Source organism: Mesoplodon bidens (assembly GCF_964165515.1).
Source record: "Mesoplodon bidens genome assembly, chromosome: 18".
NCBI classification, from domain to species: Eukaryota; Metazoa; Chordata; class Mammalia; order Artiodactyla; family Ziphiidae; genus Mesoplodon; species Mesoplodon bidens.
In genome coordinates this window covers 29,375,772-29,393,538 of record NC_138175.1, presented here as the reverse complement: position 1 = coordinate 29,393,538, position 17,767 = coordinate 29,375,772, and the positions used below count along the sequence as shown (strand labels likewise).

The 17,767-nt window shown below is 49.4% G+C and overlaps 1 protein-coding gene across 4 annotated transcripts in view; it reads right to left on the bottom strand.

The window, feature by feature from the left end:
* The window catches only part of GNAO1 (G protein subunit alpha o1), a 171,071-nt gene that overhangs the window by 129,031 nt on the left and 24,273 nt on the right, over positions 1 to 17,767 (bottom strand). Inside the window, exon 1 of one of the 4 annotated variants that reach the window (XM_081215489.1) lies at positions 1,156 to 1,450. The exons of the other annotated variants lie outside the window; for them this stretch is intronic. Within the exon in view, the coding sequence (XP_081071615.1) occupies positions 1,156 to 1,247 (92 nt within the window). The 5' untranslated portion in view covers positions 1,248 to 1,450. Of the gene's footprint in view, positions 1 to 1,155; positions 1,451 to 17,767 lie in introns of those variants that run through there. 4 annotated transcript variants of the gene reach the window in all.

Sequence of the window (17,767 nt, the reverse complement as noted above, 5' to 3'; positions counted from 1 at the left end):
ATCTATTTTGCAAGTTTTACCTAAGGTTAGATTCTTTGAATTAAACTACAGTGAGTATTGCCCATACCATTAATTTCTTTTCCTTAAAGTAGATCAATGTTGATTTGCCAGCAAAGGTCAACCAGTTCGGCAGTTTCAGGAAAGATCTAGGAAGCAATGATGGGAGAACACTGTTTTCACTTTAACTAAGAAGTAGAATCAAGAATCATGCCTGACGAAGTCTTTATCTTAAGACTGATGCTGAGACTTCCCTGGTGGTGCACTGGTTAAGACTCTGCCTGCCAATGCAGGGGACATGGGTTTGATCCCTGGTCCAGGAAGATCCCACATGCCCCGGAGCAACTAAGCCCGTGTGCCACAACTATTGAAGCCCTCATACCCTAGAGCCCGCACACCGCAACAACTGAGCCCGCGTGCTGCAACTACTGGAGCCCGCGTGCCTAGAGCCCGTGCTCCGCAACAAAAGAAGCCACTGTAATGAGAAGCCAGCGCACCGCAACGAAGAGTAGCCCTTCCTCACCGCAACTAGAGAAAGCCTGCGCACAGCAACAAAGACCCAACGCAGCCAAAAATAAGTAAATTTTTTTTAATTAAAAAAAAAAAAAAAAGAAAAAGACTGATGCTTAGCTTCTCTGTGTCAAAATGCACTGACTCAAAAGAGTCACCATCTCAGGTAAAAACAGGGCAGGCTCAATCCCCCTTTGTGATGATTTCCAATGACAGAGACTCACCCAAGTCATGTACATAAAGTGCCCCTCCATTTCTCCTCCTATTTTACATATGGCCATGAGATCCACACAGGTCAAGTGATGAAGATAAATATCTTACCTCCCGCCAGAATCAATGCACATTCATCTTACTCCAACAGGCAAGTGGCTAGCTACAAGGTGGGGTTACTCTTTCTTAGCCCCAGCAGAGAGCTGGGTGATGGGGGCAGACGGTGAAGGACACAGAGACTGCAGGACAGCCAGGGAGGCCAGAGGAGGGCTGGGCATACTCCACAAATCCATCAAAATCCCATGGAAAATGGAAGGTTCTCTCTTAGCAAGCATTCCACCATAAGCACCACCTTTGGAAAAAAGTTTGGTGTGTGCTCTAAAGGAGCCAAGGGGAAATGGTGGATGGGCAGAGGCTACGAGAGTGGAGGATGCTCACCTGGGCTGCCCTCCAGGTGCACTAGCACTCTCTACGTCCTTGTGGTCTCTGCAGGCACCAGCTTCCTCATCTGTAAATGCGCCGGGCTGCATGCTCTTCTAAGCTCCCGTCTTCTCTAAGAGTCTAAATCTCTATCAAGTTGCCAGATGATCTGTATGGACTGAGCCTTTTATTAACATCCTAAAGCCCCCTACAATCAGAGGGAAGTATTGAATTTCTTTGAGGGAGCCAAATGCTAGAAGAAATATTGCACCTCAGTCATCAGCCCTCAAGAGAGCATGACCTTAACACTCTTTCCCCCACCTCCAACAGCACCCTGAGAGCTGTAAGCTGTGGCTAAGTATGTCTGCCCGGTGAGAGAACAGGTGTCATTTCTAGAGCTCAAGCACTGAAGCTACATTTAAACTCTGATGAGTCAATGGGGAGAGAGACATGGATAACATTTTCCGGGCAAGCAGGTGGCTGAACATTAACTAGCCAGGTGCAGGGCAGCTGCAGACGGCCGTGTGCTCACCACTCCAAGGCAAACAGGTTTCTGACATAGACAGATGACCATGGGGAGAGAGGCAGACTGGTCTCCTCAATTCCTAGGGCTAGAATGTGCTCTCCTGGAGAATCTTTGAGTTGGAAAGGGCCCCCTGCACACCCACTGTGGTCATTAGACCAGGCGCGTTGTGGGGAGGGTAGAGGGGAGTGCTGGTCCTATTTGGACCTCAAGAACTCCTATCCCCTCACGGAACACCCTCTGGGTAGAGCAAACGAGCCCGAGAGCGGGGAAAATGGGAGCGGCAGAACTGAGAAGCTACTTCAGCTTTGAAACAGCTCACAGGCTCATCCAGGCTTTTGCCTTTGGTGAGATCTCCCCAAACTGGCTATCAGAACCCCATGGGAGAGCCTGAGGAACTTCAGGCCTGGCTGAATCACAATAACCTCTCTTTCCAGCTATACTTCCCGAAAGACAGCATTCAGCTGCAGGCCGCCCCCTCCCCAGAGATCTACCCCCCTCCCCAGCCATAAGTATCCCCAGCCTAAGGACATTCTGGGCCAGGGGGCCAAGGTCATGAACCTGGTTGGTCACACAAGTTTTGCTCAGGCCTTTGCTGCTCCCTAGACTGGTTGCTATTGAGTCCTCCAGCCAGAGAGGGTAGGACAGGGGTGCGACCGCTCACCTCCCGCCACAGACCAGGTGGGTTGGGCCACTCACAGTCCTTAAAAGTCCCTAACTCTAGGTAAACCCGGACTCCTTCAAGAATAAAAACAATGAGGGTGTGGGTGTCTGGAGGGAATGTAATGGAGTCAACCTCCCAGCTTAGGTGACAGGCAGACCTTAGGTTACTGAAGGCAAAGAGAGGCCAGGGGCAAATCAATATCAGACTTCCCGGCAGAGCCGGGTTAGCACAGTGTCTGGGCTGCTTAGTTTGGTCCAGTGACTTGGTTTTGTTTTCTCAAGAGAGGGTAAAGTCAACATCAGCAGGCCAAGGGTTCGCATGCCATTTTGTGGTGCCAACTCGCAGAGGAGAGAATGTGGAGCGTTTGCGGGGCAAGGGTGTCAAGGTGGCCAAGGGACTCTCGGTCCCCCTTGAACAGCCGTGGGCACTTCCCCTTCCAAAGCAGCTCCCCAGGCAGCAAATTTCCTGTGGCACCCCCAAGGTAAGCAGTTCTGCTGGCAACTCTCTGGCTGGGACAAACACAGACCTTGCGTAGTAACCAGGAATAGAAATCCACGAGGCTTGGAACCTCAAGGCCGAAAATGTTCAGATGACACTGCCACCTTCCAGGAAATCACCTCACGCTCTACTTCTGAGTTCCACGCCGAGACTTGCATCCTTTCGGGTGTTGGCTCCTCATTCATGTGCAGGGAGGACAAGGCAGAGGAAACAACAGCCTCGCCCTGCGGAAAGCCGCTCACTTTTACCCTGGCACCTACTCTGCTGGAATCTGACTCTCAGAAATGTGCTTTCCTCTCCATACAGGGAAGGCCATCCATTCATTTTCTCAGTCATTCAACCAGTCTTTACTAAGCATCAACTATGTGCCAGCCCCTGTTCTAGACACCGGGGGTACAGAAGCGAACAAAACAAAGTTGCTGCCTACACACAGCTCTCACTGCGGTGATAGTGATATTAATAGGTGAGCTCTCAGTAAGCACTGGCTTTGCACCGGACACCATTCTAAATGCTCAACATAGATCTTGTGTAATCCTCAAGACAACCTTAGGCTCACAGGCCCTACTATGAGCAACCCACTTAAGAGAGGAGGAATCAGAAAGACAGAGGAAGTAACGTTTTGTGGTGATGGCAGGATTCAAACCCACTTAAACACTCTGATCCTCTGCCTCCCGAGGTATGTGACAGTCACTGATACCATTTCCTGATGGGGAATTCTTTTTGGCCTGTCTTGAAAGCCATTTCTGTAGAGGACGTGTTTTACTCACAAAATGGAAAGTGCCGGTAGGCTTTCTGAGGACAATAAAAACAGAATCACGAGGATATAAAGAAGAGGAGATAATCTTTGTGAAGCTGTCTTTCTTCTGTCCGTCTAGTTAGAAGAAGCTGGTGGGAGGGCACTCCACCTTCACCCCTTTTGTAAAGTCCTTTATGACCTATTTTTTTAAATATATTTTATGATTAAAGTTTAAAAAAAAACAGGAGTATATCAAATAAAGAGTAAAAGTTGGATATTACCTTGTGTGAGCGATCTAGTTGGTCTGTAGCTGGGGGAAGACCAGCTCTGTGAGAGGCCAACAGTTTTTCATGAGTTCTGAGGTCAAACAAGTGTGGGAAACTCTGAATTTGTTTGTCCTGCTGGGTTTGTTGTTGTTTTTATTTAACTACAGAACTTCTCAGAGCATTTAATACGCTAAAGACCATTGTGTCTCTCCAAGATGGGGATACAGGAGGTAGCATTTTCTTACTTGACCGTACAACTATCTTAGGGGGAGGTGCAGAACAAATATTAAAAGCTCGTGAAACCAGAAATCCAAGGAATATGAACCTGGGAAACGCTCGACTCACTGGAACCACTTTCTCTGCCAGAAGCACCGTTTTTCTTACTGGGCACATCTTTGAAGATGCATGAATTTCTCCAGCAACTACCTCAGAGTTACGAGGCTTCAGAGGGTCAATCAATCATGTTAGAGTAGGCATCAGGAGGTCCTTGCGTCAGGGTTTCATGGACTTTTTTTTTTTTTTTTTGTAGGGGAGGCTGTAGGAAGGAGGACCATCAAAAGATAAGCAATAGTAAAGTAAGAACTAAAAAAAAAAAAAAAAAAAAAAAAAAGAAGGTTCTAGACTGGGTTCTCCCACTGTCTTGCTGTGTGCCCTTAGACAGGTCCTTTACCCTCTCTGGGCATCAATCTGGTCCACACTCACCCTTCTGCAATAGATGGGAATGGACCAAATGGTCTGGGGGCCCCTCCAGCTCCCACATTGTATTTCTCACTCTGCCCTGCCACCTAAATGGGGGAAGTGCTGGTGGGCAGCCCTGGGGACGACACTGTAACTGAGACACATCTGTCTCCTGAGACCAGGTGCCACCTTGCCAGGGGCCCTGCCCTGCAGGGTATCAAGAACAGGAAGGGTGTCAAGCCTCAAAGGAGCAGAGGCCCCTGCGGAAATATAGGCTGGGCCACCAAGGGATCAAAAACACGTGACCTCAGATGCCAGCACCTAGTATCAAGCCTGGTGACTTTGGAAAGAATCACAGATGAGCCCCTTGAAGCAGCTCTGTGCACAGTCTGTGTTCAGGTTTGTTTAGGTGGTTCAGAGGGTAGGCTGTGTCCACTCTCTTTCCTGATCCATCCCCAATCCCTACTCCCGTCACTGCCTCTCCTTCCCAGCTCCCCCTGCTCCCTAGTCCATAAGCACCTCTAGGTGCTCCATGTCCTGCAAGGCCCCTAGGCCCACACAGTTCTTTCCTGTCCGTTCCACATCTTCCCAGTATCCTCACATTGTACCCAGTTCTTCCTATTCCCCATGATCCCCGAGTCCTCCTTTTATTCAGTCAACAAGTATTTATTAAGCACACAAAACATGTCAGGCGCTCTTCTATGTTCTGGGGATACGGCAGTGAACAAAACAGACCTGGACTGGGCTCTCAGGGGACGTATATTCTAGAAAGGGAAAACAGAAAATGAACAAAAAAGCACACAAGAGGTGGTCATAAGTGAAGAATTAAAGCAGAGTATGGGAACAGCGAGTGATGAGGAATGCTATTTTAAAAGGCAGGGAATCGTGGAAGGCCTCTTGGAGGAGGTGACACTTGGGCAGAGACATGAACAAAGGGAGTCCCTTCCCTGGGTAAGAGTGAGTCTGCTCTGAGCCCACCTCCAAATGGCTCTCAAAGCCAGCCACCCTGGGTTTCAGGACCTGAACATGGAGCTGGGTCTGAACAGGAACCAGCCAAGCCCTTCACAGAGAGAGAGAGTAAGCCAAACTGCCCAGGTCACGGCAGCATCCTCTTTGTGAACCTGAACACCCTCATTCTTCTCACCTCTTGCAGTCTTTGGCACCTGGCTTTGCGATGTATCCGTGGGGTGGAGGTTAACAAGACAAGGAAAGTGAACAAAGCATCAGCTGTTTCCCTACAGAGACAGACATCCAGTGCCCCAACTCCACAGCCCTGGACTGTGAGGGTGCAGACTGGCAGATTATGGTGGGGCTGGGCCTCCCTTTCTGTCTCTGGGCCTCAGTTTCCCATCTGTGAAATGCGAGGGCTGGATGGTCTCTAAGAGCCCTTCCAGTTCTAAACCACTGTATGACTCTGGACTGACACAAACTGGGTTTCCGGGAAGAGGCAAACAAAGACACAGAGAGTGAAGAAACCTTATGGTTTCTGTGGGAGTGAAGTGGAACACCTTCACTCCCACACTGGAGAGAATAACTGGAAACGCAGTCGCTGAAGCATTAGCCCAAAAAGAGGTCCTTCTGGGAGGCCCTTAGCTCTCTGACACCAAAGCCTTGTGAGCCGAGTCTCAGTGGTCCATTTCACACACCACACTGGACCTCTGGTTTATATAAAACAGACCATAAAGATTATTCCGACAGTTTCAGGGATATTTTATACTCTCCCCGCCCGCTCTCCGACTGGGGATGAAGGGCAGAGCTATAAAATCTGCTTGGGAGGCAACCCCTTATCAGGGGGCCGGCAAGGCACTGTTTGCTGAAGGCCCCGTTTGCCCAGGTGCAGCCACCATCCAGGTCTGAAACAACAGATGGCCCAGGCTTGGAAGCGAACATCCCGTTTCCTCTGGACAAGCCATGTTTACACAGGGACAAGCGGCATGAGATCCTGCTGAGGGCCGTGGAAGAGACCAGGCCCCACAGCAGGCTCCACTGGGGCCCCTGCACACTGGGCTGAACGACTCCTGGGTGTATAAAACTCACACCAGGAGCATACCAGCCACGAGCTAAACGCAGAGCAGCAGTTTTAATTGGAGTGTTTGAAGAAATTATGTAAGTTGCTAAATAATCGAAAGCATCGTTTTTATAGTATAAAGAGGGGTTTGTTTTATAATATAAAGGAAATGCAAAAATTCGCATTAATTTTTAAAATAAAAAGCCAGATATCAAAGAATCTCTGAGCTTGAGATGGGCTGCTTCAGGTGATACCCTTTGACCTTCCTGGGCACACACTCACCAGCCTCTTCCACAAGGGCTACTTAGTATAAAAGCTTGAGAAGCTTTAGGGATATACATACTTGGGCTTTCTTTCATTCCACACATACTCACTGGGTGTCTGACCTGTGCCAGCCATGGTTTTAGGCACTTTGGAGTTAGATGCACTTGAGTTTCTGGGCCTCAAGTTTATTTTTTGTTTGCTTGTTTGTTTGTTTTGTTTTGTTTAAATCTGTAAAATGGAGATAATGAATTTACCTCATTGGGTTATTGTGAAGATTAAATTATTTCCTTTTATCTACCTACCTACCTACCTAGCTATCATCTCCTAGAACAGTGCCTGGTAGTCAGCAAAGATCCAATTACTTGTAGCTCCTGTCCCCAACCATGGGTAAAGGCAACAGTGATGTCTTCCAACAAAGCAGACATCCCTTAAAACAATTCCACTTCTACCCTCTAAATCCTCCTTTCAACCACTAAAGTCATTTGTCATTTCTCCTCCAACACAAAAGTTCACTGAGCAGCATTACCTTATACAGAGAAGGTTAATTTGTTCAACCAACAAATATTTATTGAGTTCCTACTCTGTGCCAGGCATACCACGGAGAACAGAAAACCCCTGCTCCCCTGGAGCATACATGGGGGAAGACAGACAACAAACAAACAAAAATATATAAACACACCAGGTAGCAGTAAGTACTTTCAGGAAACACAAAGCAGGGTAAGGGAGTGGGCTGGGATTTACACAGGGTGAGGTGGTCTGAAAAGACCTAAGAAAGTGACATTTACACAGAGCTGAAGGAAGCAAGGCGGTGAGGCGAGGAGACAGCGTGCAGTAGATAGTAGATTAATAAGCAGACCTGGGACTCGGCACGCAGGTTTCTGAGCCCCTGGTGCTCTTCCCACTGCACTAGCTCTAGGCCAGCAGAAGGGAGGGAGAACACCGCCGTGACCCATGGGCGCATGGGAGAAAGTGTTATTTCCAGTTATAATTTTTAGTTAACTTTTCTATTTTTCTTTTTGTCCTTATGCATTTTAATATACATAATATAAAAATACATGTACTGGGGATACAGACTTAAACATCTTTTACTAAAGACGTGCAAAGTCCGAAATGCCTGCAAAGCCCTGATGCTCCCTAGGTGAGTCTCTACCTACCCTATTCCAGCCTGGCAGGGCCCTGACCAAACCCGGGGGGAACTCTCCTTGCCAGTTGCACTTGGAATGCAAGAACCTGCCCAGATGCAGGCAGGCTGGCCTCCCTCCCTGGCTCAGGAAAGTGCCATCAGCTCCAGAGCAGTGCTCAGGGCCGACTGGTCATGCCAACTCTGGGTGACACCTTCCAGTCAATCCTGCTATGCTGCTTCGGGTAACACAGCCCAGCACGGCCCTCTCGGTCCAGGGGAGCCAGGCGGATGCAGCCACCACAGCGGGCTGTGCACTCCACTCAGCCTCCCTGACCACAGATTTCACTCAGCTCCAGCCACGCCTGGCGATGCTGAAGTGTACCATTTCATTGATTGTATCACCAGTGAGAAAGGTCAAAAGGCTGCTGATGGAGACAAACAATGCCCCCATGTCTCATTTTGTTAGCAAATTAATAGTAATACAGCCAGGGAAAGAGGTGGGATAGGTTCAGTATTTACTGAGTCAGAACAATCACAGTTCTCGCTGCTCAAGTACAGTGGTGCCTCCGGTGGATGGTGCTGGTCAAGAAGGGAGCCGCTGAGGGTGCAGATCAAACACTCCTCAAGCCCCAGGCCTGAGTCGGGACAGGAGCCTCAGAGCTCACTTCCTGATGTGCGAGGACCAAGCCAAGAGCTAGCCTGCGGAGGCCACCATAGCTGCGTTCCTCCCGAGCAAGGGACACCTCAATGCTTCCTGGGCCGAGCAAGTAACACGCGTGTAAAGCAGGAAGGTGGTGAGACAGGAGGGAATGGAGGACCCTGAGGGTGGCAGCCGGAGAATACACTCTCGTCTAAGGCGAGATGAATTACATGTCTGTCTTTCTTCTCTCCTTCTATTTTTTTTAACACTGTACAGGCCAATAAAACAAAATGATTCCAACAAGAAAAGGTCCCCCTCATCAAAAAAGCCCACCCCATACAACACAGCTGAGGGTGGATGAGGTCTGTGGGTAACCATACTGTAACCTCTGGTCTGAAGACTGTTCCAAAACTTTCTAAAGACCCACTTTTAACATCCTAAGAAAAGTAGCATGGCGCTGAGGATGGGGTGGTTTCTGGAGGGCAGTGTGTGCAGTGGTTAGATTCTTGGGGTGACATCAAACCAACTAAGTTCAAACTCAGCTCTGCCATTCACTGGCTGTACAACTTCAGTCCAATTTCTTGGCCTTTTTTTTTTTTTTTTTTTTTTTTTTTTGCGGTATGCGGGCCTCTCACTGTTGTGGCCTCTCCCGTTGCGGAGCACAGGCTCCGGACGCGCAGGCTCAGCGGCCATGGCTCACGGGCCCGGCCGCTCCGCGGCATGTGGGATCTTCCCGGACCGGGGCACGAACCCATGTCCCCTGCATCGGCAGGCGGACTCTCAACCACTGCGCCACCAGGGAAGCCCCTCTTGGCCTCTTTTATTGTTCCGTAAATGGAGAAACCACCAAACTCACAGATAGGTATCAGAGGGACTAGCATTAAAATGAGGTAAAGCATGCAATTGCCCAGAACTTACAGAACAGGCTGTTTAATACATGCATCTAAAATTTAACATGGCCAGAACAGAACTGTTTTCCCTAGCCCCAGCCTCTTTCTCTCGACCTCTGATCTTTCCCACCTCAGTGGACAGCATCACTACCACCGAGATGCGCAGACCAAAGACCCTGGGATCCCACAGCCGAACCGGGGAGTGCACTGTAGCTGGCTCAGTCGCGCTCACAAGAGCTAACTGCATCATCCACTGTGAGGTTGGTAGCCTGGAATCAGCCATGGTGGGGATATTACACCACAGAAACTGGCACACTACACCCTGGCTAGCTTACCAGCATTCCACTGTCCTAATTATATGTAAGCCCTACTGACTCTACCTCCAAAATAGCCTGATTGCAGTAATTTCTCACAGTCCACTACCAGGTCCCAGTTGCCACTACCTGTCACCCACCTGGAAGACCACGATGGCCTTCTTCCTGTCACCCTGCTTCCCTTCTTGCCCCTCCACTGCTATCCTCCCCAGAGCAGCCAGAGTGAACTTTCCAAGTATAAATCAGAGCATAGCTGTCTTCTAATTAACTCCCTCCAACGGCTCCTCAACATGCTCAGAAAGACTTCCTGAGGGCCCTGCCGGCCCCTCCCAGAGCTCCCTCCCCCCCCCCCCTTCTCCCTCACTCCCCTGGCTTCAGCCACCCTGGCAGCCTTCCCGTCTCCGGGTCATCACATGCTCACCACTATCCTGTTCCTTCTGTTTGGAAAGTTCTTTCCCCAGGTCTCTGCATGGCTGCCCCTTTCTCACCACTGGAGTCTAAGCTCAGATTTCATTCCTTAAGGAAGACCTCCCCTGACCACCTTAGCTAAAGCAGCCTCCCAGCTAGCCTCCATCACACTTCCCTCTTTTACTCTCTGGATGGCCTTCAGTACCTGCAATTTATTATTTGTGTGTTTGCAGGTCTTCCTGAAACTAGAATGGCAGCTCCCTGAGGGCAAGGACTCTGACTCTTCCTTTTACAGCCATATTACCAGTGCTAGAACAGTACACACAGCAGACATGTCATTACTGATAAATGGGGCTATGATTATTAGGCCACTGATTAACCCATTCCCTCTCTGCTAGAGTGGACTCCATCCTCCCATTAGAAGGCAGGGAAGATGCTCCGGCCCCATCAGAAAGCGCATACCTCCTCACCTGACAACCAAGTAAAGCTCAGATTCAACTAGTTACAGGCCAAATAATTCCTGTTAGTACCCTCCGGGTGACCAGGGAGTCAGCACTTCCAAACCTTCATTTCCTCATCTGTAAAGCTAGGAAAATCATACCTGCCTCAAGGGATTACTGTAAATCAAAGTAAGTGCCGAGCCCAGGCCTGGCATACAGGAGGAACACATCAGTGTCCTTTTCATGGTACCACCCACCATACCTTCCATTCCTCCATGAGTTACCTGGTACCCCTGACATTGTAACACTTGACATTTCTTGCCCAGAAAAGAACAGTTCTGACTTTGCTCAACTCTCCTCCAACAACCAGATACAACGACGAAGCCCTCATTCCAATGAGACAGCATAAATGCCACCTTCTGCTCTACAGTGATATAACGCTGTCCCTGTGGCTGCCTCGTGTCAGGGGCAGCCTGGCACAGCTGAGGGCCCAGAGATATGGGGCACCACCCCATCCCGCTTTAGCTGGCTCTTGTGAAGAGAGGGGACACTACCAGCTGCCCAGAAAGATCTCATTGGCTGCCGAGCTGCACTCAGCCTAAGCAGAGCCAGGGAGCCCTGGAGACAACAGTGCATCTCTGTCCCGGAGTGTGATGTGAATGTTTTCCAGCCATCTCTCTGAAAGGGTCTTGAAATGCAGGGTTCACTTGGGACCCTGGAGGTGTCCAGATGGGTTACAGATGGGGCAACTGAGTCCCAAGGAGCCAAATGGTCCCTGGTTCCATCACACTATAAGTGTAAGTGAGCAGACTACCCCCAGGTCCCCTGACTATGCCATGCAGCCTTATGTCAAAGCAGAGGGGCACTGATGTGGGCAAGAGTGAGTCAGGCATCTGCTTGCTGTCCTACCGGGTCGCTGCCGCCGGAAATCTACAGAAGGCTGAGGAACAAACTACAGAAAGGCCTTGCCAAAGGCCACCTCCAGGAAGAAAGAACGGGAGCTCTCACTTGTCTGTTAGTTCCTCTCTCCAAGGCTGGGCCAGGGTCAGGTTCAACACCTCTATCCCCTGGGACTGGCCTCCAGCTTAGCTGAGACCACAGGGTCTAGAAAGCCCGACAGAAGTGAATACAGCTTGATGCAGAGGAAGACATACTAGTCAGGGAGTCACAGGCTACATTTTGGGCTCTACCGTTACCTGAGGCATCACCGGAGGCAGCGTCCTTCCCCACTGAGCCTCGGATTCTCAGCTGTGAAACGAGGGGCTGGGACTGCTGGCCTCTCAGAGTCCCTCCATCTCTAATGGTGCTCATACAATTCATTCATTCTTTCTGGTCCTCAGTCATTCATCCAACATACATTCCCTGAGCATCTTTTCTGGGCCAGGCACTGTGTTAGGTATTACGGGGGATGAAAGAGATGCATAAAACGCAGTCCTTTCCCTCAAGGAGTTTTGAATCTTATCCCTTGTCAAGTTACTTAACATCTCCAAGTCTCAGATTCCTCAAAATAAAACAGGTTTGGTAACAATTCCCACAGCTAACACCAAATAAGCATTTACCAATGTGCCAGGACTGATCCTCATAACCCAAAGGCGGGTACCATCATCTTCCTCACTTAACAAAACCAAGAAGTCAAGCACTTTTCCCTAGGTCACTGTGATAAGCAGAATAATGACCTTCCCAAAGATGGCCACACCTTAATCCCTGGAACCTTGCAAAAGAGGCTTTGCAGATGTCATCAAGGTTATGGACACTGAGAAGAGGAGATTATCCTGGATTATCCAGATAGGCCCAATCTAATCACACAAGTCCTTAAAAGCAGAGGACCTCTCCCAATTGGGTCAGAGAGAAATGCAAATCTAGAAGAGGGATCAGAGAGGCGTGATGAAGCAGGACTCGACTCACCACTTCTGGCACTGAAGATGGAGGAAAGGGGCCACAAGCCAAGGAATGTGGTGGCCTCTAGAAATTGGGGACAGCCCTCGGTTTACAACCAAGAAGAAGAGGGGGACTCCTACAACTGCAAGGAACTGAATTCCACCAACAATCCCAAAGATTAAGAAACAAATTCTCCCTACGGACTCCAGAAAGGAAAACAGACTGCCAATACCTTGATTTTAGTCTGATGAGACCTGTACCAGACTTCTGACCTAAAGCATGATAAGAGAATAAATGTGTATTGTTTTAAGCCATGAAACTTGTGGTAATATGGAACAGCAGCAAGAGAAAACTAATATAGTTGCTACACACCCAGGTGTTAGAGCTGGGTGCTGGGGCTCCAGGGCCCGCATTCTATGTAGGACCTTTGTGCATAACATGGACACTCAACCATGCTGTGATGCCCATCTCATGGAGAGTGCCTGAGATAACCCTCACCACGCCTGGTGCACAGCAAGTGCTCAAAATATGGTACTACTATTGTCACCCTCCTCATCAGCTGTTACAATCTAGCAGCAAAGCTATGTTGCACTGTTTCCCCATGTATCAAATGAAGGGACTGGACTACACGCTCTCTTGCTCTCCCCGGACCTGGCTCTTCTGGGTTTATCCTCTGCTCACTCCATTTCTGCATTTCCACCTAAGATGGAAGCACAGGCTGCCAGGCTCCAGGGTGAGCCTCAAGCCTTCAGCGGGGCTGACAGATTTCCCTGCACCTGGTGAGCACACATGAAGGGGATAAGATCTCACAGGGGAAATGGCTTTCATGCTCTTTTGGAGGCCACCAATCCAGGGAATTCCAGGGCTCCAGAGCGTGGGGCGGGGGGCGGAGGGCACATTCTAATCTAGATTGTCACATCACCCTGGCTGTAGAGGGGCAAACCCCAGGCCCAATTAAAGGCTTATTTTATTTTATTTATTTAATTAATTTTTTTTTTTTTTTGCAGTACGCAGGCCTCTCACTGTTGTGGCCTCTCCCGTTGCGGAGCACAGGCTCCGGACGCACAGGCTCAGCGGCCATGGCTCACGGGCCCAGCCACTCCGCGGCATGTGGGATCCTCCCGGACTGGGGCATGAACCTGTGTCCTCTGCATCGGCAGGCGGACTCTCAACCACTGCGCCACCAGGGAAGCCATATTTTATTATTTTTTAAGGGTTTATTTTAAGGATACCTTTAGACGGGCAGCCTACTACGTCCTGCGCTAACGACCCTGGTGTTCTACAATTTCTAGGGAGCAAGGGGGTCCTCTACCAACCCCATGGTCTGTTGCAGAAATAATGGAAAAGGACTGCAAAGTTTGTTGCAAATAGAGGAGGTTGCCTCACTTGCCCTCCAGAGCTGTGAACACGTTGCTGCTCCCTCCCACTGACATGCTCTGTTCTTAATAAGGCTCCCATAAAGATCTCTCCTTCGAGATAATCATAGACTCTCAGGGGCATGCCACTCTTAGCTGTCAGCATCACTTAGGAAGACCTTATAAAGGCTTTCTAAACCTCCTGTTCATCTCAAAGTTGAGCTCTCTTTAAAACCCTGTTAAATCCCATTGCAAAACTTCTGTGCTTGGCTCCTGGCTTTTTTCCTAAGTTTCTCCCACACCCCACCTGGCTTCCTTCTCCCCACCCCCAGAAGCAGAGGCTTGGGTCCAATGGCTACATTCTCTCTAAGCACCATCGCTGGCTCTGGGGCTGGTCGCTCTTCCCTCTGCCTTGGTTTCCTCTCACACCCTGGGCAGGATGAAAAATTAAAGACCACAGGACACTGGCGCATGTACAACTTTGTCAAAATAATAACGATGACTACAAAGTCACACCCCTGCTTCCATCCTCTGTTCACTATGACAAGCTGCCTTTGGAGAATTAACAACTGTTCTCAAAGAACAAGGTTATAATCTCATTATCTGGTCCGGACCTTCTTAATCTGCCATCAAGGCCAGGTGTGTCGGATCCACGGACTGCCTTTGGGAGACTATTAACCCCCATATACAAATATTGTTTTTACAAATGCAAAAAAAATGCAGGAGCATTTTTCTGAGGAGACTCTTCATAGCTTCCATCAGTTTCTCAAAGGAGTCTGTGACCCAAAAGACATTAAGAATGCTGGTTTTAGGAACTAAACTCCTCCAGGAGGCTCTGATGAACACTTACAGGAGAAAGTTCAAGTATCATTCTGTTCTGGTAGCCTGGAACTGTCATGGAACCTGGCCACGGTAGGCTCTTAGTAAATGATTTTTTTAAATAAGTTTATTTATTTTATTTATTTATTTTTGGCTGTGTTGGGTCTTTGTTGCTGCACGCGAGCTTTCTCTAGTTGCAGCGAGTGGGGGCTACTCTTCGTTGCGGTGCGCAGGCTTCTCATTGCGGTGGCTTCTCTTGTTGCGGAGCACGGGCTCTAGGTGCGCAGGCTTCAGCAGTTGTGGCACGAGGGCTCAGTAGTTGTGGTGCACGGGCTTAGTTTCTCCGTGGCATGTGGGATCTTCCCGGACCAGGGACCGAACCTGCGTCCCCTGCATTGGCAGGCAGATTCTTAACCACTGCGCCACCAGGGAAGTCCCATTAAATGATTTTTAAAAGAATGATTTTGAAAGCACCCTCTAAGGTGATTTCTTCATGGGGGGAGGAAAGGGTGCATGGGGGAGGTGGGGGTGAATTTTTGCAGGCAGGTGGATATGATGGCAGACCCCCAGGCTAGGAGGCCTAGAGTTCTGGTCCCAGGTCTGCCTCCAACTTCAGTTTACCAGCAAAAAGAGGCCAGAGCCATTTGTCCTTCATGGCTGTCCAAGGAGCTATGGGGAGCTTTGTCATCTTCTGCCTTTCCTGTTGTGTTTCTGGGGCTACCATTCCAGTCCTATTGTTTCTCAGCATCAGGATGACATAAACGTTTCTTCTGTTCTATTGGATATTTGGACTAACCAGGGCCTCCTCTAGTTCCAGAAACTCAAATTCTCAGGCCTTGGAGGGCCCAAGGCACCAAGGCCTACCCTACGGATGGGAGCCATGTGGTAGGTTTTCCTGCTGCTCTGGGTCTTTTGGTACACACCTCCAGATGCTTCTCTCTCAGGGGCTATTTCACAGGTTGGGGGCTTCAGGATTCCTCCGGAGAACAGAGGAAGTCAGAGCCATGACAGAGCCACACAAAAAGCAGAACGTGGCAATGGACAAGGGCCTGCATCAATGGTCAAGAGATGTTGGTTCAAGTCTTAACTTGTGGTATGTGCCTTGACCTAGGAAAAGTTAAGTTTCCTCTTTGTGTATTAGTATCTTTATCTGGGGGATGGGGCATAGAGTGGGAGAAGGAAAGATCTCTTATTATCTGACACACACAAAAAGTCTTTAAAGACCTCTGGTTTTCTGGAAGGCAACTGCAGTCATGATACTCTGACCAACTCAAGGGCCCCTCAGGAAGCCTTTTGCTGTGAGAAAGTGGAAGCAAGAACAGAGATGCGATGGGGCACCTCAGCTTTCCAAGACTGGCTGGCTTCTGAACCACACAAGAGCCTCCTCCCTAAGTTGGGGTCTTGCCAGAGAGGGGAAGGTTAGGTGAGAACTCACTGCCAGAAGGTCTCTGGATCTCCAGGAAGGCAGGGGAATAGGAAGGGTAAATCATAGCATATCTTAACCCAATGTGGTGGTTTCAACTCAAGATCCCGTGGGATGGGAACGCTGTGGTGATCGGGCACCAGTACCCTCCCCGAGTCCACCACATCTCCACCAGTAACTGAGGCCTTGACATTAGGTGGTCATGGCCCACAGTGACCAGAGGGTCGAGTGACTGCTCTCTGGAGTGGGTCAACTCAGAGGTGTGGCTGGGGGTGGAGGCAAGGAATGACTCCAACTATGCACATTCCCTCAGAGTGGTGTCTCACATTTTAAAAATGGTGTGGGTGCACACCAACCATGGAAAGATAACAGAATGAGCAGTGGGTCGGTCTGTTCAATGTGCAATGGACATGCCAGTGGCCTAGGGTTCAGAGAAGGCTTCTGTGAAGTGACATCTCTGCTGAGGCCTGGATGGTGAGTGGGATTTGGGCAAGCAAAGAGCGGGGTAAAAAGGGCTCCATGAATAGGGCCCAGCATGGACAAAGGCCTGGAGATAAAAGAGAGAGCACACAGAGTCTGTTTCAGAAACTGAAGAAAGATCAGTGTGGTTCAAGCACAGAAGGAGGCAAGGCGACTGGCAAGGGAAGAGGCTGGAGGGGTAGGCAGGGGCCAGGTCATGCAGAACCTGGAGGCTGTCCTAGGGAATCAGGCCACAGGGAGTCGGCAAGTCGCTGCTGAGCTGTCTTGGGAGCAAAGCAAATGCCCTTCTTAAGCTGGCTCGTGGATCCAGTTATCACGGTGGATAGCATGACTGGGCCCCTAGTTCACCATCAGGTCTCATCATCTCTCATTTTGTGCAGTTTTATGCTGGGACCTTTCTTGCCCAACTTAACTGCCGTAGAATATTAATGCTCTGCTTTTGATTTCTCCACTGACGTTGGTACCTCATTTCCTACCCTTCCCTACCACTCACACCCCTGGAAGAACCCAAAGGGTGGGTGATGGTCCATCCCCACCAACCAGGAAAGACATTTGAGGCCCACATACAAGTCACCTCCTTGCTCAAGAAAGTGCGTGCCAGTCGGGCATCCAGTTTCAGGGGAGAGCGGCTCTACTCAGTACCGCGGGGCATCTTCCATCTCCGGCAAAGGGCAGGGAGGAAATGAAGGGGCGGAACATTTGAGAGGACTTCCTAGTCCACCTGGGGCCAGGCACAGCTTGATAATTGTTTTTGGCAATTCCGAAAATATAAGAAATACACACCTGAACAAAATGCAAAGCACAACAGAACTTATTTCAGATTACGAGTTGTTTGGCACCCACCCTGCCTCCACCTCAGTAAGGGCCTCTTCCCTCCACGGATCATACAGAGCTCGTTCTCTGCTCCTTATCGAACTTCATCATGTGTTGTTAACTTCCTTGTATGTTGTATCTCTCCTACTTGATTTTTAAGCTACTCAGGAATAAGATCCTGGGGTGTCATTCATGCATAACACAATGGGAATGGCACCCCTAGAACAGTGCAACCAAGGGTCCTAGGAAAGCTCTTGAGATCACCTCCCGACTACACCCCAAGACAGTGACCCTGGACAGCTGGACAGCTGACTTAACCTTGCTTTAGTTTTTTTGTCTGTAAAAAGGGAGTCATAATACCTAACTCCCGGTGTAATGTCTGATGACTAAATAATCTTAATGCATATAAA